Source organism: Pseudophryne corroboree, chromosome 3 (assembly GCF_028390025.1).
Source record: "Pseudophryne corroboree isolate aPseCor3 chromosome 3, aPseCor3.hap2, whole genome shotgun sequence".
NCBI classification, from domain to species: Eukaryota; Metazoa; Chordata; class Amphibia; order Anura; family Myobatrachidae; genus Pseudophryne; species Pseudophryne corroboree.
The window spans coordinates 710,625,909-710,649,151 of record NC_086446.1 but is presented as its reverse complement, the minus strand read 5'-3'; the positions used below and the strand labels follow the sequence as shown (position 1 = coordinate 710,649,151).

The 23,243-nt window shown below is 42.9% G+C and overlaps 1 protein-coding gene across 2 annotated transcripts in view; it reads right to left on the bottom strand.

Annotated features, from left to right (window-relative positions):
* The window catches only part of LOC135056667 (alpha-2-macroglobulin-like), a 502,865-nt gene that overhangs the window by 50,887 nt on the left and 428,735 nt on the right, over nucleotides 1-23,243 (bottom strand). For both annotated transcript variants that reach the window (XM_063962110.1, XM_063962111.1), the window contains 3 exons: nucleotides 14,995-15,063; nucleotides 10,604-10,766; nucleotides 313-494 (listed from right to left, as the gene is read on the bottom strand). In XM_063962110.1, the coding sequence (XP_063818180.1) occupies nucleotides 313-494; nucleotides 10,604-10,766; nucleotides 14,995-15,063 (414 nt within the window). The remainder of the gene's footprint in view (nucleotides 1-312; nucleotides 495-10,603; nucleotides 10,767-14,994; nucleotides 15,064-23,243) is intronic.

The window sequence follows — 23,243 nt, the reverse complement described above, 5'->3', positions numbered from 1 at the left end:
AGCAAATCTTGTCCCTCACCACACAACTGACCCTAAGGATGACATAGAAATGCAATCTACTTAATGTAAGATTTCTTTCTAAAGTTCTCAAGAAGAAAGTTTTGGCCTATGGCGCCGTGATTCAAAAAAGTTTGGAAACCACTGCACTAAATGCTATCATGAATCTAATTGGTTTTTTTTTCTCAACTATTTTCACTGCTTGATACATCAACTAATAAAATGGTGAAATATTTGACAGAAATAATTTTACCACCATCAACGTAAGTCTGAAGATAGGTTTGGAGTTATTGTACTGTAAAAGGGAAGTGTAACCTCATTGGAGAAGTATCCTCCCGATGCTGACTGTTGTCCCACAATCCAACGGACGATATCTGCACTCTCCTCAAGATCTCTCTGGGTTGTTGTCTTTTCAGAAAGCAAAGCAAGAATGACATATGAAGAGAACTCAACGTTTCCATGTCGGTCGCTGCTTTTTTTCCAGTACTTAGAGCCATCTATTTGAAGTTTCCCAATAAGAATAAAGCAAGAAATTAATACTCGTCCTATTAAACAACTATACATGATGTACCAATAATGCCACATAATTTAGACGGTAGACGTGCGGATTTAATTCTATGCATCTAGCAAAACTTCAATCTATTTACTGCAGCTAGACTTATCTTCCTCTCATCAGGATCAAAACTAGGGTATGGCAGACGATGACTTGCACACCACGCAATGTTCATGCAGGCGCACCGGCTACATTTACCCCTATTGTCTGGCTCTGCATTGTTGTTTGACAGTTGCAGCATTTCCTGCTGTGTATATTGCAGCAAGCAGTGTTGGCCACCCCGAGTGTCATCCCCCGTGTGGTGTGCAGTGCAGCTGGAGACGTGGAGCGGCGGGTCCTGTAGCTGCCCACAGAGGAGAAGCAGCAGGTTGTGCTGAAGTTCTGCTGTCTACCATGGTGTACAGATGGAGACATGCTCAATGAACATGGCTACATCACAGGTGGGGGCGAGCGACTTGCCTAGGTGCACCTGTGCCATAGTCCGCCGCTGAGCGTACACAGATGCTCCCATTCACTTTAAATGGGGCTCGTGCGTGTCTACGAAGCATGCGCATCCCCTTCACTCCCGGCGGTCCACCTTGCTGGGCGCACCTAGGCACAGACGGAGCCATGATTAGTGTGGCTACAGCTGTAAGTGACACGCTCTCTTTCTCAGGTGTAGGGCCTACCTGGCATTATGTGAATAGGTGGCTACTTGGTGTAATGTGTATAGGTGGCTACATGACATAATACGTATAAGTGGCTACCTGGCATAATATGTATAAGGGACTCTACTCTGGTGTAATGTGTATAAGGGGTACTACTGTGTGGTGTAATGTGACTAATCTACACTACTGTGCAGTGTAATGTGATATGAATTGTGAGGCCATACCCCTTACCAATGAAGCCATCGGTGCGCACTGTACCTATTTTTTTATGGGGGGGGGGGGGGTGGCACCAATTCTCCCTCTGGCAAAGGCACTGGCTACCCTTCCCCCACAGAATTCTTTTTAAACTCCTCACCCTCATAAGGCTCTCTCCATCTCCACTGCTCCCTACAACTTCAACCTCATTTCCATCCATGCTCACTCACGCCATCTCTGGTTGACCAATTACTGCCACATGACCTCTCATCTGACAACCAAATCACTCTCGCGAATCCAGGATTTCTCCCTTGCATGTAATACTATCCACTAGCCTGAATTGCTTCAAACGGTCATTGAAAACTCACCTGTTCTTAAAAACATACCAGTCATCTATTTAACCACTTCACCATACATTCACCTATACACTAATTACTACCCCTGTACTCCTTTACCCATCTAGGCTATCAGTAGCTGTGTTGATCGTTATAGTGTTACTTGTAATGTTTTTGTTTATTGTATGGTTCTGTTTTACAATGTATTGTCTTATTATTTGCCTATATGGGGCTGTGGACCACATGAGGTGCCATATAAATAAATAATAATTATATGCACTAGTAATATAAAGAAAGGTACAAGAAATACTTGCAGTTTATATAGAGGAGCAAAATGTCTGTTGGTATTACACTGTGCTGCAATAACTGCAGTATGCTTTAAAAGATTTAGGGGTATATTTACTAACCCTTGGATGGAGATAAAGAGGGCGAAGATAAAGTACCAACTAATCAACTCCTAACTGCCATGCTACAGACTGTGTTTGGAAAAAATGATATCTAGGAGCTGGTTGGTTGGTAGTTTATCTCCGTCCACTTTAAGGATCATCCAAACATAATAGAATAGCTGTATAGTGTGTCAAAAAAATGTGCAAACTCTAAATACATGAGGGCTGTACATGTATAGAAAATCAAATAAACATTGGGGCAGATGTATTAACCTGGAGAAGGCATAAGGAAGTGATAAACCAGTGATATGTGCAAGGTGATAAAGGCACTTGCCAATCAGCTCCAATATGTAAATTAACAGTTAGGATCTGATTGGCTGGTGCCTTTATCACCTTGCACATATCACTGGTTTATCACTTCCTTATGCCTTCTCCAGGTTAATACATCTGCCCCAATATTAGAAAATAGTAGATCCACTAATTACTCATTTTTATGAGATAATGAAAATAATAGAGAGATCCTCCTATAGTGGGTGTAGTATGGTATGCCGGCGGTCGGGCTCCCGGCTTCCAGCATACCAGCGCCGGGAGCCCAACCGCCGGCATACCGACAGTGTGGCGAGCGCAAATGAGCCCCTTGCGGGCTCGCTGCGCTCGCCACGCTGCGGGCACGGTGGCGCACGCTATTTTATTCTCCCTCCAGGGGGGTCGTGGACCCCCACGAGGGAGAATAAGTGTCGGTATGCCGGCTGTCGGGATTCCGGCGCCGGTATACTGTGCGCCGGGAGCCCGACAGCCGGCATACTGAAGACCACCCCCTATAGTACAATAATATTTTATTTAGAATATAGTATCACTTTATACAGTAACTGGTCAGTTGCAAGGGCCCTTTAATTGACCACTGCTGTCATGGCCCACCATGCAGCCTATGCTGGATACAGGTCCTGGTTGCTTGACAAGCAAACAGGATGCTGCATCTTTTCCGGCTGATAGGACTGTTGGTACCCGCCCGGTGCCTTGCAACTTGGATGCTTCAGCCACACTGACTGCTGGTAACCGCCGCGTGCCTGGCAACTGTGATGGTGGATGCAGATGATGTTTCCGGTTGCCGGGTAACCAGGGCAAAGGAAGGTACTCTCAGAGAGAACATGCAGCAGCGCAGCTGAAAGTCTTTAGCTAATTACTGTTCCCTCTGGCTTGCTGGGGTAAGCCCCTACTGCTGGAGGTATTAAGTCTTGGTGAACATATCAAGTACTAAGGGAACAGTGGGGGGGTTGTTATTGGCAGAAGACCCTCTTGAGGGCTCTAGGGGTCTCACCACAATAGTTCCTGAGTTCCCTGCAACGTCTTGCAAGTCCATGTATCTTCACATTTATCAAGTCCAAGAAATTCACACATTTATCAAGTCCAAGAATCACTATTCTAAGCAAGTCCAAGAGTCTCAACATTAAGCAAGTCAAAGTTCCTAACAGTATATCCAGCCCACAATACTGTAGCTGGGAGCTCCTGCTGGTCAGGATGGAACCAATGCAGTAAAATGCTGCTCAAATTTTTGCCAACCAGTTCCAGAGTCGCATCCAACAGCTCAAGGTGTTTAACCTTCGTGTTTACTCCCAAGAAGAGGTTAGGAGTTCCAATGCCTCTCCACAAGCAGTGGCAAAGGAACTGAAACTCAATCTACCTGATCGGTTTTCTGAAGATTGAAAGTAATTCCTAAATTTCCAGGAGAGTTGCAAACTCTATTTCTGGATCCAAGACTCAACGTGTTGGTATTGTTATTTCCCTCCTCCAAGGCGACCCTCAGTCCTGGGCCTTTGGTCTACCATCTGATCATTCCTGTCTTTGTTTAAGTGATATCCTCTTCTCAGCGCTGGGAGTGCTTTATGATGATCCAGATCGGGCAGCATCCACAGAGGCACATCTGCGCTCATTAAAACAGGGGAGGAATTCTGCAGAGTTTCAACCCTGGGCTAATGACTGTGGCTGGAACGATCCGGCTCTCCGGAGTCAGTTCTGGCTAGGCCTCATCGAACAAATTAAAGATCATCTGTTGCAGTATCCTATACTAGAGTCACTTGATGCAGTTGGCGATCAGGATAGACCAGCATATCCAAGAATGCAGGATAGAGAAGGAGATGCTCTTATCGTTGTCCCCAGTGGGCCATACCAGAGTCTTCTGAAGATGTTGTGGAACCAATGCAGATTGGGGCCTTCCGCTTGATATCCCAAGAGAAGGCCAGGCGACGCAAAGTTGTCTTGTGCCGGTATTGCAGAGGCAAAGGACATTTGGCGAGTTTTTGTCCACAGAAGGTGGGAAATGTCAAGGCCTGAGCAAAGAAGGAGCAGTTTTCTCAGGCCTATCGTCCATTTCCCCATTAAGATAACAAATCAAGAGGTAGTGATTGAAGTTCAGGCCTTCTTGGATAGTGGTGCCGCAGGAAACTTCATGGATCTTGATTTCACCCATTCCTGAGGCATCTATAAGGAAGATCTGGAGTCACTAATCTGCTTTTGGACACCAGTCCTCCGCTTATCAGTTGGTGCCTTGTATTCAAAAGATATGTTCTTTTTCCTCATCCAATGTCCTCATTTTTGGGTTACCTTGGCTGAGAATTCATAACCTAGTCTTCAACTGGAGAACCAGTGAATTAGTTCAGTGGAGTTTGGAGTGTTTCCAGAAATGTCTGTCAATTCCAGATTCAATTAAATTCTGAGTTGTGCAGCCTGTTCCTGAGGGGTTATCTATCCAATATCATTCTTATGCTGACATCTTCTCCAAACAGCATGCCAATTACTTGCCCCCCACAAGATCCCTATGATTGTGTTATCAACCTGATGCCCAGTGCTAAGCTCCCCATGGGTCAGCTTTATGCTCTGTCTCTGCACGAAACTAAGGCAATGGAGGAAAACATCCAAGAAAATCTAAAGAAAGGATTCATTCATCCTTCAAAATCACCTGTGGGAGCAGGGTCTTTTTTTCTGGTCAAGAAAGACAGTTCCCTTCAGCCATGCATCGATTATAGAGGCCTGAATAAGGTTACAGTCAAGAACTCGTATCCGCTACCTCTCATCTCTGTCCTGTTCGATCAGTTAAGGAAGGCCATGATCTTCTTCAAGATTGACCTGCGTGGAGCATATAATTTTATCAGGATAAAATAGGGAGAAGTATGGAAGACTGCCTTCAACACCCATTCAGGTCATTACAAATATTTGGTAATGCCTTTTGGTCTTTCAAATGCCCCAGCAGTGTTCCAGGATCTCATTAATGACTTTCTTTGGGAATTCTTGGGAAGATTTGTTGCCGTTTACCTGGACAACATTTTGATTTATTCTAAGTCCCTTCAGGAACATCGTGCTCATGTCACAGCAGTCCTCCAAAAGCTCAGATAATATCATTTGTACACCAAACTGGAGAAAAGTGAGTTCAAAGTAGAGAAGATTTTGTTCTGGGGGTATATTACCACTCCTAAATGGTTTTCAATGGACCCCAAAAAACTCCAAGCTGTCCTTGATTGGGTCTCTCCCACAAAAGTAAAGGCCATACAATGCTGTCTGGGCTTTGCCAACTATTATAGGAGATTTAGTCACTTTATCTCCACAATCGTGGCACCTGTTGTGGAACTGATTAAGAAAGGTGTAGACCCCACTCATTGGTCTTCACAGGAACTACAGGCATTTTGTCTCAGCTCCGTTCCTTCGTCATCCTGTCCAGATCTGCCTTTCATTGTAGAAGTCGATGCTGTTGAGGTCAGAGTAGGACCCATTCTTTCTCAGGAAGATCCATTCGATCTCAAACTCCATCCTTGTGCCTTTCTATCACGGAAGTTTTCTCCAGCTGAAGTCAATTATGATGTGAGGAATCATGAACTCCTGGTGGTCAAGTGGGCTCTGGAGGAATGGAGACATTGGCTGGAGGGTGCCAAGGTATTCACAGATCACAAGAACTTATCGTACTGTGAGTCTGCAAAAAGACTGAATTCCCGGCAGGCAAGGTGGGCACTCTTCTTCGCAAGGTTTCATTTTGTAAGCACTTACAGACCTGGGTTCAGGAACATGAAGGCAGATGTCCTGTCTCAGATTTTCCTTCCAGTTCAAGAAGTCTCCCAGTCTCTAGTACCAATCATTTCACCAAAGCGCATCCTTACCGGTCTAACTGTAGATCTTGCCTCACGTATCTTCTCAGTGCAAGCACAAGCTTCTTCAAAAAACACCGTCTGGATTTTTATTTGTTCCTAAAAATCTCAGAACTGTTGTATTATCAGAATTTAATTTCAGTAATACCTCTGGGCACCCAGTGATCTTTAAAACATTGGATCTCCATGTGAGGTCTGTGCCAGGAACAAAACCCCTCGAGGTTTACCGTCTGGACATTTATTGCCTTTGTTAGTTAGACCTTGGACCCATCTTTCCATGCATTTCATTGTGGTTCTTCTTAAGTCTCCCAAGTGTTCTGTTATCTGGGTCGTAGTTGATAGCATCAGTAAATTGGCCCACTTCATTCCTCTGATCAAGCTTCCAAGAACCAAGGATCTTGCCACCCTTTTCATTCAACATATTTTCAGAATTCATGGATTACCCCAGGACATTGTCTCAGATAGAGGCACTCAGTTCATTGCACGTTTCTGAAGATCTTTTTGTTCTGAATTGGGAATTAACCTTAGTTTTTCTTCAGGATATCATCCACAAACATAACGAGTAAATCAATCCCTTGAACAGTATCTGCGTTGTTATGTTTACAAGTGTCAAAATGATTGGGTTGAACATCTACCTTTTGCTGAATTTGCATGTAATAATTCTGGACATTCCTCTATTACCATGTCCCACTTCTTCTGTGTTTCTGGTTTCCATCCCAAGTCAAATGCCTTCACTCCTTCTCAACGGGCTGACTCATCTGTTGCTCCTGTGTTTCGTCTTAGGAAGATTTGTAAGAAGGTACATCAAGCTTTGAAAATGTATGCTCATTCAAAGAGATTTGCTGAAATGTCGCGGACACCATTTACTTTCAAAGTCGGTGATATGGTCTGGTTGTCTGCTTGAAATATTAAGCTTCATCAACCTTCTCAAAACTTAGGACCCCATTACATTGGTCCATTTCAAATCATTCAGCAAGTCAATCCTGTTGCCCAGGTCTTTGAAGATTAATAACACATTTCATTGCTCTTTGTTCAAGCCTGTATTTCTTTCCAAAAGATTCAAGGGTGGTGGTTCCAGGAGACCTCCTCCAGTTATGGTTCAAAGATGTAAAGAATATGTGGTTAAGAAGATCTTGAACTCCAAGTCTGTACGTGGGTGAGTATATTTCTTGGTCCGTTGGAAGGGCTACGGCCCAGAGGAGAGAGCATGGATTCCTGGAAGACTTCTTCGCTCTCCTGAACTCAAAAGATCCTTTTTAAGGGAAATTTCTCTTAAACCTGGGTCCATGGGTTCCCTAACCCCACTTCAATGGGGTGGGTACTGTCACGATCCGCCGTGCGGCACATGCTGGATGCAGGTCCCGGTCATTGCCAGGCAACCAGGGCGCTGTTTCTCATCCGGCTGCTAGGGTTGTTGGTCCCTGTCTGGCAACCTTGATCCAGAGGCCACACTGGCCGCTGGGAACCGCTGTGTGCCTGGCAATCGGGAGGTCAGATGCAGATGGTGTTTCTGGTTGCTGGGTAACCAGGGGACAGGAAGGTGCTATCAGTGAGAATGTGTATCAGTGCAGCTTCACACTTTAGCTAATTACTGTTTCGCTGGCTTGCTGGGAGCTGATTGGTGCAGCTGCCCTTTATATCTTCTCCTGGCCATTTCCCCAGTGCTCGGTATAGTTTACAATTGCTGTGTAAAATGCTGGTCTTCTTATTCTTATTCTATTTTGATCTCTGTCCTGTGGATACTCTGCCGGAATCCCTGTCTGTCAGTTTCCAGTTTTCTGTTCTGCTTGCTTTACCTTGGTCTTTTGGGGCGTTCACCATCTACCAATCCAGTCTCCTCGACTGGAAGCGTGTACACCACCTGCTCTTAAGACATCTGCCCAGAAGAAGGCTAAACCAACTTGTGCCTCATACCCCGGGCTGTCGTGGACCTTAGTCTCAGCAGTCACTCAGTACTATTCGGGCCTTCAGTCTATTGAGTGAGCCCCTACTGCTGGAGGTATTAAGTCTAGGCAGCCATCTAAGTACTGGTGGACGTATCAAGTACTGAGGGAACAGCAGGGGGGTTGTTTTTGGTGGAAGACCCTCTTGAGACCCCAATAGTTCTGGAGTTCCCTGTAACATTTTGTCCAAGTATCTTCAAGTTCATCAAGTCCAAGAATTTCCCACATTTATCAAGTCCAAGAATCACTATTCTAAGCAAGTCCAAGAGTCTAAACATTAAGCAAGTTCAAGTTGCTACATACAATATGTTTTATTGGTTCAGAAATGTTTTTACGTTTATATTCATTATTAAACATTTTTACTAGAAAGTTATTTATTGGGCAATATTATTCATATTACAGTGTGAGAATAAAGAGATTAATACTCTACCTGTTGTAACCTGTTTGCCTCATAACTTATACTGAGAGTAAAGTACTGAACACTGCAGTTTCTATATAAAATAATACAATAATATTGGATGATCTCTTTATAATGTAACATCTAATGAAAATTAGTAATTTGAGTACCGTCTTTTTTTAAGTTCTTTTGAGCTGCTGGATACAAACCCCATTAAAAACTATTTGGCACTCACTCTAAAGGCGCCAGTCAGGAACACTATTTAGCATTTACATGAATTTGCTGCACAGTTAGTTAGCTCAATTACACATTAAAAAAACAAGTTATTTTGTCTAACAAAATATTTTTTTTTCTTGTAATGTTACCATTTGTTTCATGTAGAAGTTGCACCCATACAATGTTTATACTACAACATATCCAACGTATCTTGTAATTTTTGCTGACAATGGGTCTGATTCAGGTTGGATTGCAAATTCTGCTAAGTAGCAGAATTTGCCTTCCTTGTGAATGCATGCTGGGGGCCACCCTTCGCAAGGCAAGGCCGCCCAGTACGCTGACCACCACTCCCCCGTCTCCAAGTGGAACTGACGGAACACAGTTCTGCCCCATTCCGGCTCACTTTAACCCCTGTACTGGTGTAATATTATCAAACTCTCCAAGGAAACTATGAGAACAGAGGACCCACAGGACCTGGAGTTCAGGCTACTTAATCGATACCCCAACTGCAGCATATACTATACAATAACTTTACTCGGCATCTAGATAAAATAGCAAAAGCTGTACTCTCAACTCACTGGAGAACCCCATCCCCTTTTCCATTAAAGAGAGGTATATAATTATGGACTTCTACTGCAGATTGTTACTAAGTTTCTGATCTTCAGTATTTGGTTTCCATGGCTGGAACATGAAAAATTTGTCATCTATAATTTGAATATTCAATCATGACCTATGGCCTTTCAATTCTACTATCCTGTATAATTCTCCTTTCTCCTTGTGAGATTGTCAGAAGTTTTCGTGATTCTAGTAAGTCTACCCTTGGTTTTTTCTTAAGGGCTGCACAATACACTGACTCGCCTCCATTGTTTGGGGTTACCTTTGGTTTCCTAGGATAATATAGTAGACTTATACCACTTTTAAACCAAATACTGCCGGTCGCAGCGGGGAGCCTGACATGGGTGCTACCCGACTGCAAACCTGCCTCAGGTCCCTTCCGCACTGCAATTACCAACCCTGTATATTGCTGGGTTGGTGATCTTGCTGATGGCGCAGTGGGGGCTGTACTGGGAGATCACATTATCAGATTCACTGTAAACGAGAAGCCGGCTCGCTACCATATACACAGCACAGTTTGCCGGGTTGAACCCCTACAAACTACCCGATTATCCCAACTTGGCCCTTTTACACCAACCAGCAACACGGGTTATGCACGTTCATGTGCAATAACCCATGTTATATGCTGGTGGTATAAAAGGGGTATTATTGAGCTTTAATACACAGGAATCCAATGCTAGAGACTCCATGCTGTACTGGAGGTGTTTTCACTGCTGATCCTATCCTTTATTTTCCACTGTTTCTCTGTTTGACTTTACATTTTCAACTTTAAGATACTGAAATCTGTTACAGTATGTGATCCAATATGATACTGTTGAACTATTGTAGCATTTCTTGCATGAAACTATGTTTATTTAATGTACTGTATAAACAGTTATTACATATCCGGTAAACCAGTCCTAGCTTTCTGACTCTATAGCCCTGTGGTAGTCAACGTGCAGACCTCCAGTTGCTGTTGAACTACATATGCCAGCATGGCCTGCCACAGTTTAAGCATGCCCTAATAGTAAAACTATGGCAGGGCATGCTGGGATGTGTAGTTCCCCCAGCAGCTACTGGGCTGCAAGTTGAATGTCCCTGTTGTAACCTTTCTGAATTTCCTTATCTACAATTTTACTGTCCAAACTGAGCAGCTGCCAATCAAAGTCGATGTATTGATCTACGAAAATGTGCATGAAATCATTACCTTTCTTTATCGCAGTCTCCTCCAATCTCTTCAGTGTCTCTTGTCTTAGTTCACTGTCTCCTGACAGAGAGAAGGCATAGGCCAGGAGAGCCTGGGCGTAGACAGATGTAACGTTGTGTGCTCCATTCCTCAAACACTTCAAGGCATTTTCCACAATGCTTCCCTAAACATAGAACACTGACGTGAGGGAGAAACTGGCAAAGGAAGAAATAAGTGACCAAACCTGGTATCCCCGGTAAAAGAGGTAGAAAAAGTCAAAAAGCTCAATGACCCTTGAATGAGGTGTTTCTACAGATCACTTTTTGCAAACAAAAGTAGCAGAATATAGTATTCCAATTGTGCACTATTTCCAGAAAAGTTAATTTGCTTTTCTTGACAGAACTCCTAGAAGACCAATGACCACAGTAAAGATAAAGAAAACAAATTATTGTAGAAATAAAAAATCATTAACAATAAGTTAGCTGAGAAATTTGAGTGTGAGCTGGCGAGTCCATGGATAGGGCATAATTAGCACTTAACAAGCTGTAGTCTGTCTCATATAAAGAGTCTCACCATGCACCATGAGCTATTCAATTAAAGACGCTCCCCCGCGTGGTAAGCTCCAGAGGTTTACCCCATGGCTAAAGCTCTGCTCTGAGCTTTTCAATTAGAGATGCTACACCAGGTGGTAAGCCCTCATAGCTTTAGGATTTGAAAGGCAAAATGCATCATCAGGGGCTTACTGCATAAGGTAACCCATAGATTCCAAGCACTTAGTGTTAATGCACATTAGCCACAAGTTTACCGCGTAGAAAAATTCCCTCATAATTGAATGCACTGGTGCATTACACCTGGAGCTTTAGCTGCATGGTAAACACTGTAGTTAATTTAATCTACTCCTAACAGGGAATTCAAACAATCACTTCAGGTTTTTTTTTTTTTTTTTGGGGGGGGGAAGGGGTGTTTATAAATTAACTTTAACTAAATAAAACTGTTTTACATAGTGCTGATTTGTAAAGTGCTTTTTGTCTATGTGTAATTGCACAAATTCAGTCATGCAGGGTCGAACTGGCCAATAGGGGTACATGGGAAACCCCCAATGGGCCCCACTGTCTGCGGGCCTACCTTCTCCTCTAGGGATCAAGTTCTAGAATATGCACTTGAGTTACTGTACACATATGTCTATCATGCATGCACTATCAGTATTTACTAATTTAATATAATATGTGTGTAATTATCTCAGTAGGGGAACCAAAAATGTGTGATTTTTGAATTTTTGATAAGGGATACTCAGTATTCAGCAAAAGAAGAAAAATGGGCTGTACTATCGGTGCACACAAAGAGAGGTGGTCTGGTTATCACTTCTCCATAAAATGTAACTTTTATTATTATTCTCATAAAAATAGTATAGAATGTCTTTATTTAGACTACAAGTTAAGGCGAAACATAGAGGTTAAAATCATTGACATAGACAAAACATATAGAAGTGCGATAGAAGTTAATAAATGTGAATAAAGATTAAAAATGTGTGTCAGCGTTCTTCATTCTAATGTCCAAAAAATTTTTATATTTATCCCACACTAAGCCAGTAATCAATTATTCTTTAGTTTGTCCACATTATATATATGGATATTAATCTCACTGTATACTCAATGTAAGATTTCTATAATATAGAGGTATATTAGAGAGTGCAGGTCCTGTTTAGTGTTGTAATAATAGTTCAAAATTCCATAATAGGTCTTAGACCAAAGCAGATGAATCAATTATTGCTATTTCTAATTGCAGTGCCAGACACCTTAGCCGTTATCCAGCAGGTAGTAATAACACTAATTGCACTGGTGGAATGTAACACTAATGAATATAGTGAGCGTTATTTAGTATATAGTCTACTATGAATGTATAATACACCGTTTAGAGAATATATATATATCTCCTCAGTAAAGGCAATGCACTAGGTCTGATTATAATAGGTGATACACCTTAGAGGATGTATACCTTCATTAATTAATTATGTGATAGTTATGATAATCTGGTGCACACACAATTATTGTCCTTAGAGGATAAGCACCCTCATTATTTGGGACTGGTGGTACCCTCTCAACTGATCACATTTGAATCCATACATATAAAGATGATAGGTATATTGTAATTTATATATGGTAGCATACCTCCCAACATGACCCTCTCCAGGAGGGACACAATGCTCTGCTTCTGGACTTCACTCTTAATGTGTGATTGCCATCACCTGTGCTGAAACACCTTTCTTATCCATTACCCTGTTCAGCAAAGGTGCCGGAAATCATAAATTACGAGGGAAGTCCAGAAGCAGAGCATTGTGTCCCTCCTGGAGGGGGTTATGTTGGGAGGTATGTGGTAATACCTCATTATGAGGTGTATCACTGGGCCAATAAATCATGCACACCTTTTAAATATCCAAGGTATACTATTATAGGAGAGATTTTATAAGTGCATTCTATACTAATGTGAGGAGCATATGATTATTGTGAAACATCCGTGGTATAACTGTCCTTATAAGGATGCAACAAATGTTTCAATCTTAATCTCCAATACTATCTAAATCAGAGGTTCTCAAACTCGGTCCTCGGGGGCACACACAGTGCATGTTTTGCAGGTAACCCAGCAGGTGCACAGGTGTATTAATTACTCACTGACACATTTTAAAAGGTCCACAGGTGGAGCTAATTATTTCACTTGCGATTCTGTGAGGAGACCTGCAAAACATGCACTGTGTGTGCCCCCGAGGACCGAGTTTGAGAATCTCTGATCTAAATGAATGCACAGACACCATAATTGCTAACAGATGGCAACAATGTCAGCCTAGTATTGAGACACTGTATATACAAAGGAGAAATGTATGCAGGTTGTGTGACATCTGGGATAGAATCCAGCAGACAAGCACAATAAATGTCTTAATACCAACATTTACAACTACTCAATGAGCACGCAGTTGTGCTGTGCGATTAGTGAGCAATTATAAAATCAATATCTGAATTAATGTTATCTATGAATGTGCAGAATAAATAAAATCTCTCCTACAATAGTATACCTTGGATATTTAAAAGGTGTGCATGATTTATTGGCCCAGTGATACACCTCATAATGAGGTATTACCATATATAAATTACAATATACCTATCATCTTTATATGTATGGATTCAAATGTGATCAGTTGAGAGGGTACCACCAGTCCCAAATAATGAGGGTGCTTCTCCTCTAAGGACAATAATTGTGTGTGCACCAGATTATCATAACTATCACATAATTAATTAATGAAGGTATACATCTTCTAAGGTGTATCACCTATTATAATCAGACCTAGTGCATTGCCTTTACTGAGGAGATATATATATATATATTCTCTAAACGGTGTATTATACATTCATAGTAGACTATATACTAAATAACGCTCACTATATTCATTAGTGTTACATTCCACCAGTGCAATTAGTGTTATTACTACCTGCTGGATAACGGCTAAAGGTGTCTGGCACTGCAATTAGAAATAGCAATAATTGATTCATCTGCTTTGGTCTAAGACCTATTATGGAATTTTGAACTATTATTACAACACTAAACAGGACCTGCACTCTCTAATATACCTCTATATTATAGAAATCTTACATTGAGTATACAGTGAGATTAATATCCATAAATATAATGTGGACAAACTAAAGAATAATTGATTACTGGCTTAGTGTGGGATAAATATTAAATTTTTTGGGAGATTAGAATGAAGAACGCTGACACACATTTTTAATCTTTATTCACATTCATTAACTTCTATCGCACTTCTATATGTTTTGTCTATGTCAATGATTTTAACCTCTATGTTTCGCCTTAACTTGTAGTTTAAATAAAGACATTCTATACTATTTTTATGAGAATAATAATAAAAGTTAAATTTTATGGAGAAGTGATAACCAGACCACCTCTCTTTGTGTGCACCGATAGTACAGCCCTTTTTTCTTCTTTTGCTGACATTCACTCTAGCTGTAGTTGGTAGCACCCCCATAATAAATGGTAATCACCAATAATTTATAGGGGTCTCTCAAGGAACCTTTGTTCCAAATTCTTATCTAGTTAATTGTGTGTGTGCAGATACATCCCTATACTCAGTATTCATCAAGGGGCCCATGCACTCTCTAATGGCTAGCCAAAATATCTGGGGTGGCTGACCACACCACTAAATATGGGCCCCTACTACTGCATTTCCCCAGTGGGCCATTCATGCCCCAGTCCGACAGTGCGGTCATGGGCAATCAGTGTAATACTGACCAATTTTGTTTGAGCTCCATTTTTACCAATTCTTTTTTTATGTTCAGCTGTCCTTAGCTTTCTGAAATGCAATAAGGATCAGCATTAACAGAGAATGAATAAAGAAGGTAACTTACATTGTAGGCCTGAGGATGCTCCAGCAGTGAGATGAGGACATAGGCAGTTTGTGCAATTTCATTATCTGCCTGACTCATGAAAGAGATGGAAAAAACAGACAGATGTCAGCCAGCATTTTGATCTAGTTATAGTTTATAACATTAACTTAAAGTGTTTCCACATGATTATCATGGACTGCATTCATGTCTCTGGAATATTATATACACTGAAGTGCCAAAAGTCATCGGACGGCAGTATGTAAAGGTAATGATAGGTGGCGCCACCGTGCTGTGCGGCTTGGAAATGCTCGGACCTGCATATGACATCTTGTGAGTGAACACCGGCTAGGCTGCACATGACAAAGTGACGTGAATTATTGAAGTACAAACGGGGCATGATAGTGGGTTGCCTGACGGTTGGGACAGTCCATTTTCGAAGTTGTGTGGACATTCAATATTCTTCGATCTACGGTGTCATGTGTTTACCAGGAATACCTCATAGAAAGCATTACCATCCACCATGGACAGCAAAGTTGCAGACCACAGGTGCTTAATGATTGTGACCAGCAGCGTCTGACTCAAATTGCATCCACATTCAATGCAGGAGGTACCAGATGCATACAGTATCTAGCAGGTCAGAGCAGCATTGTTTAGCTCCATGGGATAAGGGAGAAGAAGACCCACTAGAGTGCCCTTGCTAACATTACGATACCGGACACAGCGCCTCACCAGGGATCATGACATCGCTAATTAGACCCTGGAGGACTGGCAAAATGTGGTGTGGTCCAATGAGACATGGTTCCATTTGTTTTGGGCTGATGGCAGTGTTCAGGTATGCCATGGTCCCCAGTTATCAACAAGGCACCATGCAGGCTGGTGGTGGTTCAATAATGGTGTGGGGTGTGCAATATTCCAGCAGGATAATGTACCATATCATCAGACCCAAGTTGTCCGGAATTGATTCGAGGAGCATTCTGGAGTGTTCAGATGAATGGTATGGCTACCATGTTTGCCCGACATGAACCCAATTGATCATTTATAGTATGTGGAGGAGAGGTCCATTCGTGCATAATATCCTACACCGACAAATATTAGGGAGCTGTGGGAAGCTATTCAGACTGTATGGGTCAACATCTCTTCAGGGTTCTTTAGTATACTTGTGGAATCAATGCCATGTTCAGTTGCTGCACTTTGCCATGCTAGAGTGAATCCCACACGATATTAGGCATCTATCCCATGATTTTTGGCACTTCAGTGTGTAAGCATTCACCAGGCTTGCTTGAAGATGTATACATTTTACAGGTTACATACCAACAGATTACAGGTGCCTTTGTCGACATTTTGGTCCCCTAAGGACCTGTGTCAAGACCTTAGACTTGTCAGCCAAATTGAACAAACCCATATGACTGCACAATAAGGCCTAAAAATACCTCATGAGTGCACCCTGGCCTAAGCCACATGGAGATACCACCAGAAGTGATGTCATCAAGGCACGTTCCTTAGGAGCGGCCGCACGGGGCACCTGATTCCTAAGGGCGAATATCAGTTGGCCCGTTAGTTAAATTAAAAATGGCGCTGTGGGTTCACATATGTATCTGGCACTACACTATTGGGGGCGAATGTGTTACTGGCACTGCACTACTGGGGTCATTATGTGAATCTGTCAATCTACTGGGGTCATTATGTGTATCATTATGTGTATCTGGCACTATACTGGGATCATTATGTGTATCTGGCACTATACTGGAATGTTATGTGTATCTGACACTATACTGGGGACATTATATGTAAGGAAACCCGCTGTGGGTGTTATGTGTAAGGCTGCTTATTGTGTGTATAAAGGGGGTGTGAAAATATATTTATAGTTTGATAATATAAAGTTGCAAGGCCAAGCCCACTTTCCCAGGGGGTAGGGGGCGCTTCAAATTTTCTTGCTCAGGGTGCTAGTAGGCTGGAGCCGGCCCTGTTTGCCACATTGTGTTTATAGTATAAAATATGTCAGCTAAATTGAACAAACCCATATGACTGCACATTTAGGCTTATAAATACCTCATGAGTGCACCCTGGCCTAAGTCACATGGAGATACCACCAGAAGTAATGTCATTCCTATGTGTCACCAGGACCAGCTCGAGGCATGTAACTTAGGAGCGGCTGCACGGGGCGCCCGACTTCTAAGGGCGGCCATCAGCTGGCCCATCAGTTAAGTAAAAAATGGCACCGGTTCGTCAGACCAATCAGTACTGCACTACTGGGGTCATTATGTGTAGCTGGCAATCTCTACCGGGGTCATTATGTGTATGTGGCACTATACTGGGATCATTATGTGTATCTGGCATTATATTGGAATGTTATATGTATCTGACACTATACTGGGAACATTATATGTAAGGAAACCTACTGTAGGCGTTATGTGTAAGGCTTCTTATTGTGTGCATAAAGGGGGGTGTTAAAATATATTTATAGTTTAATAATATAAATTTGCGAGGCCATGCCCACTTTCCCAGTAGCGCATGTGCGCCTTGGGTGCGCGCATTGGGGTTAGCGGCGCTTCAAAATTTCTCACTCAAGGTGCTAGTAGGCTGGAGCCGGTCATGTGTGTCACATTGTGTTAATAGTATAAAATATGTAAACCGTGCTCCTGACACTCAAGATAACAGTTCAATTGAAAGAGCACAGGCAACCCGTTGCCACAAGATATAACTGACCAAACCTTGAACTCAGCACTCAGAAAACAAGTTGCCCTGTATGCGTTCTACACCCGTGGAATGCACAACTGGAAGTTCCGATGACGCTGCATCAAACATCTGGTCGGTGCTGCCTTCAATGGATTGCAAATCCAGAACTTCCAGTCTCAGGACATCCACATGCGTTCCATATACAGTACGTGGAACGCAAATGCCATAACCATAGTAATGGAACTGTGTCCAAATACTAAGGATGTCGTTTGTCACCACAGTCACCATCAGGGGTGCTGGTGGGAACCAAGACATAGTACCCTTTAATTAAACCTAAATAAAGGGGCTCAGGCGAGGGGGCATATGATGGTATCTAGGCATAACCAATGACATAATTAACATCAAGCAAACAATATGCCAATAATATATATCAAAACACCACAAAAGTGCAATAATATTAGAGCTCTCAACCAATTGTAAAAAAAATTAAATATTGGACTGATTATCAGGTTTACTGATTGAAAACATACACTCAGAGAATTATTCTCATTCAGTCCCCTTCGGGGATAGTGAATTCCAAATGATGGTGGAAATTTACTAAGCTCCCGATTTGATTCGAGTTTGTATTTTAATACGAAAATGCAACTCAGAAATTTACTAAACACAAATCTCGGCGGTGTTGGGGCAATTCGTATTGAGATACACTGCCGTCCACACAAATACGAATTAATAGACCATCGGTCAAACACAGTTGATTTTTCACATACACCTCATACAACGTAGGAATAATCAAAGGATTTGTATTCTCAATCACTGCCAACAATAGCCAAATACTGCCATAAAAGCATGGAATTCATACTAAAAATATATCTTTCAAACAGACCTGTTTTTGGCTGGCGTGTTTGGGGAGTCATGCATTGATCAGTGAGATCCGTGCATGCGTCTCTGTATAAAAGTGTGTGTAATAGTAAACAAAAAAAAAATTGTGTGGGGTCCCCGCTCCTAAGCATAACCAGCACCGGGCTCTTTGAGCTGGTCTCCGTGCTTAAAATACCAGAGAAAAAATGCGTAGGGTCTCCCTGTATTTTAAACAGCAGCACTGGGCTTTTAGACCGGTCCCGGTTCCAAAAATAAGGGGGGAAAAGGATGTAGGGGTCCCCTGTATTTTTTAAACCAGCACCGGTCCCCACTAGTCAAGGAGATAATGCCACAGCCGGAGGACACATTTATGCTGGTTCCTGCGGCAGTGGCATTAAACCCTCAACTACTAGTCACCCCTAGCCTAGTTTCCTGGGGGAGTGAGGACCCCCCCCCCCCCCCCCCCAATAAAGGGGTATCCACCCCACGGCTGTGGGTGGCGACTTCAGAGCTTGTTTGTGTAAAAAATAGAAATAAATATTGTCTTTTGCTGTGGAACTACAAGTCCCAACAAGCCTCCCCCTGTATGCTTGTACTTGGAGAACCACAAGTACCAGCATGTGGTGCATTAAAGGGCCCACTGATACCTGTAGTTCCACAACAAAATAAATATTCAAATAAAGACAATTCACACACACTGTGACAGCACAACTTTAATAAATCACGTCCACTTGCCCAGTAGAATCCTTAGGGTACCTGTAAAGAATATATATATGTATACTCACCTGTTTCCAGTAAAGATCAGTCCTCTTCGTTCCATGTGGAGATCAATGGGTTAAAAAAACAAAACAGTTCTTATGGTGGGAACCTGCGGTCTGCAAGAGTGACCTCAAATAACCTTGCGGTCTACCGCAGACTGCAGGTTCTCACCATAGGGGTTACTGCCCACCTTACAGCATTCACTGACCCTCATCACTGCACCACATATTGCAGAGAGCATTGCAGTTCCCACCATATGACTTAGAGAGTGTTGCAGTGCCATATCATAGAACGTAGAGTGTTGCAGTACCCAGAAAATGGAATCAGTGGTACAGTACTTCATTTTGATGCCTACAAAATGTGATGGTGACCTCCGCCTGCAGCCGCCGCCACTGGGTCAGTCAACAGCTGACTGCCTGGCCAGTCCGACCCTGACTGCAGTGGCAAAGTGGAGGAACCAGGGGCACCAGTACGTTTCTAGCTTGCTCAAGATATAATTTCATTTTTGCACCATGATTAATACATTTATAATTATTACTATTATTATTAAAAACACACACAATGTTTCCCATGGGGAATAAAAACACACACATTGTCTCCCACTTGAGGTGAGGGGGGAAATCACACATTGGGGGAGAAATGCATACAGTCTCCCACAGGAAGGGGGAGTGCAGACACACGACACACACACAAACACACACATTGTCCCTCACAGGGAACATATAAAACACATTGACCCCTTCAGGAAAAAAAAAATGTCTTTAACGAACAAAAAACAAAACACATTGGCACCCACAAAATATATATATATATATATATATATATATTGTTCCTTGCAGAAATAAAAGAAAACACATTATCAGTTTGTTACACACACACACAAACACACACACACACACACACACACACACACACACACACACACACACACACACATTGTCCCCCACAGGAAGTAAATAAAAAGCACAGCCCCACATAGAAGACTTACCTGAGCTCCTGTTCTGTCAGCTGCAGACGGCACCTGCAACCCTATGGGGTGGTTGCCCTTATGAAGTTACTCGGTTGAAATGCCCCTTGAGCTAGTCCTGGGCATATGGCAGAAAGTAGACTGCGACAGGTATTGAGCAGAGGTCAGGCTGCGACAGGTAGGAAGTAGCAGGATTTGACAGGTAGGAAGCAGAGAGCAGGTTGTGACCGGAAGGGGGCAGAAGGCAGGCTGTGACAGGTAGGGGGTCAGAGGGCAGGCTGCGACAGGTACGGAGGGATCAGAGGACAGGCTGTGACTGGTAGACAAGGGTCATAGGACAGGTTGCGACAGGTAAGGGAGGGACAGAGGGCAGGCTGCTACAGGTAGGGGTTCAGTGGACAGGCTGCGACAAGTAAGGAGGGGTCAGAGGGCAGGCTGTGATAGGTAGTGAGAGATCAGAGGACAGGCTGCTACAGGTAGGGGGTCAGAGGACTGGCTGTGACAAGTAGGGAGGGGTCAGAGGGCAGGCTGTGAAAGGTAAGGAGGGAGAGAGATGCAGATGCACAACCCTCACAATTAACATGGAGTGTAATTGAAGTTCTTAGTAGAGATGAGCGGGTTCGGTTCCTCGGAATCCGAACCCGCCCGAACTTCAGCTTTTTTTACACGGATCCGAGCGACTCGGATCTTCCCGCCTTGCTCGGTTAACCCGAGCGCGCCCGAACGTCATCATGACGCTGTCGGATTCTCGCGAGGCTCGGATTCTATCGCGAGACTCGGATTCTATATAAGGAGCCGCGCGCCGCCGCCATTTTCACACGTGCATTGAGATTGATAGGGAGAGGACGTGGCTGGCGTCCTCTCCATTTAGATTAGAAGAGAGAGAGTGAGATTGAGACAGAGACACTTGATTTACTGGAGCTTAGGAGTACTAGAGAGTGCAGAGTTTACTAGTGACTGACCACTGACCAGTGACCACCAGTGCAGTTTTATTTAATATAATCCGTTCTCTGCCTGAAAAAAACGATACACAGTGACTCAGTCACATACCATATCTGTGCTCAGCCCAGTGTGCTGCATCATCTATGTATAATATCTGACTGTGCTCACACAGCTTAATTGTGGGGGAGACAGGGGAGCAGTTATAGGTTATAGCAGGAGCCAGGAGTACATATTATTAAAATTAAACAGTGCACACTTTTGCTGCAGGAGTGCCACTGCCAGTGTGACTGACCAGTGACCTGACCACACTGACCACCAGTATAGTATACTATATTGTGATTGCCTGAAAAAGTTAAACACTCGTCGTGTGACTTGTGTGGTGTTTTTTTATTCTATAAAAAACTCATTCTGCTGACAGTGTCCAGCAGGTCCGTCATTATATAATATATACCTGTCCGGCTGCAGTAGTGATATATATATATTTTTTACATCATTATTTATCATCCAGTCGCAGCAGACACAGTACGGTAGTTCACGGCTGTAGCTACCTCTGTGTCGGCACTCGGCAGTCCATCCATAATTGTATACCACCTACCCGTGGTTTTTTTTTTCTTTCTTCTTTATACATACTACATCTCATTATCATCCAGTCTATATTAGCAGCAGACACAGTACAGTACGGTAGTCCACGGCTGTAGCTACCTCTGTGTCGGCACTCGGCAGTCCATCCATAATTGTATACCACCTACCCGTGGTTTTTTTTTTCTTCTTTATACATACTACATCTCATTATCATCCAGTCTATATTAGCAGTAGACACAGTACAGTACAGTAGTCCACGGCTGTAGCTACCTCTGTGTCGGCACTCGGCAGTCCATCCATAATTGTATACCACCTACCCGTGGTTTTTTTTTTCTTCTTTATACATACTACATCTCATTATCATCCAGTCTATATTAGCAGCAGACACAGTACAGTACGGTAGTCCACGGCTGTAGCTACCTCTGTGTCGCACTCGGCAGTCCATCCATAATTGTATACCACCTACCCGTGGTTTTTTTTCTTTCTTCTTTATACATACTACATCTCATTATCAACCAGTCTATATTAGCAGCAGACACAGTACAGTACGGTAGTCCACGGCTGTAGCTACCTCTGTGTCGGCACTCGGCAGTCCGTCCATAATTGTATACCACCTACCCGTGGTTTTTTTTTCTTTCTTCTTTATACATACTACATCTCATTATCATCCAGTCTATATTAGCAGCAGACACAGTACAGTACGGTAGTCCACGGCTGTAGCTACCTCTGTGTCGGCACTCGGCAGTCCATCCATAATTGTATACCACCTACCCGTGGTTTTTTTTTCTTCTTTATACATACTACATCTCATTATCATCCAGTCTATATTAGCAGCAGACACAGTACAGTACGGTAGTCCACGGCTGTAGCTACCTCTGTGTCGGCACTCGGCAGTCCATCCATAATTGTATACCACCTACCCGTGGGTTTTTTTTCTTTCTTCTTTATACATACTACATCTTATTATCATCCAGTCTATATTTGCAGCAGACACAGTACAGTACGGTAGTCCACGGCTGTAGCTACCTCTGTGTCGGCACTCGGCAGTCCGTCCATAATTGTATACCACCTACCCGTGGTTTTTTTTTCTTTCTTCTTTATACATACTACATCTCATTATCATCCAGTCTATATTAGCAGCAGACACAGTACAGTACAGTAGTCCACGGCTGTAGCTACCTCTGTGTCGGCACTCGGCAGTCCATCCATAATTGTATACCACCTACCCGTGGTTTTTTTTTCTTTCTTCTTTATACATACTACATCTCATTATCATCCAGTCTATATTAGCAGCAGACACAGTACAGTACGGTAGTCCACGGCTGTAGCTACCTCTGTGTCGGCACTCGGCAGTCCATCCATAATTGTATACCACCTACCCGTGGTTTTTTTTTCTTTCTTCTTTATACATACTACATCTCATTATCATCCAGTCTATATTAGCAGCAGACACAGTACAGTACAGTAGTCCACGGCTGTAGCTACC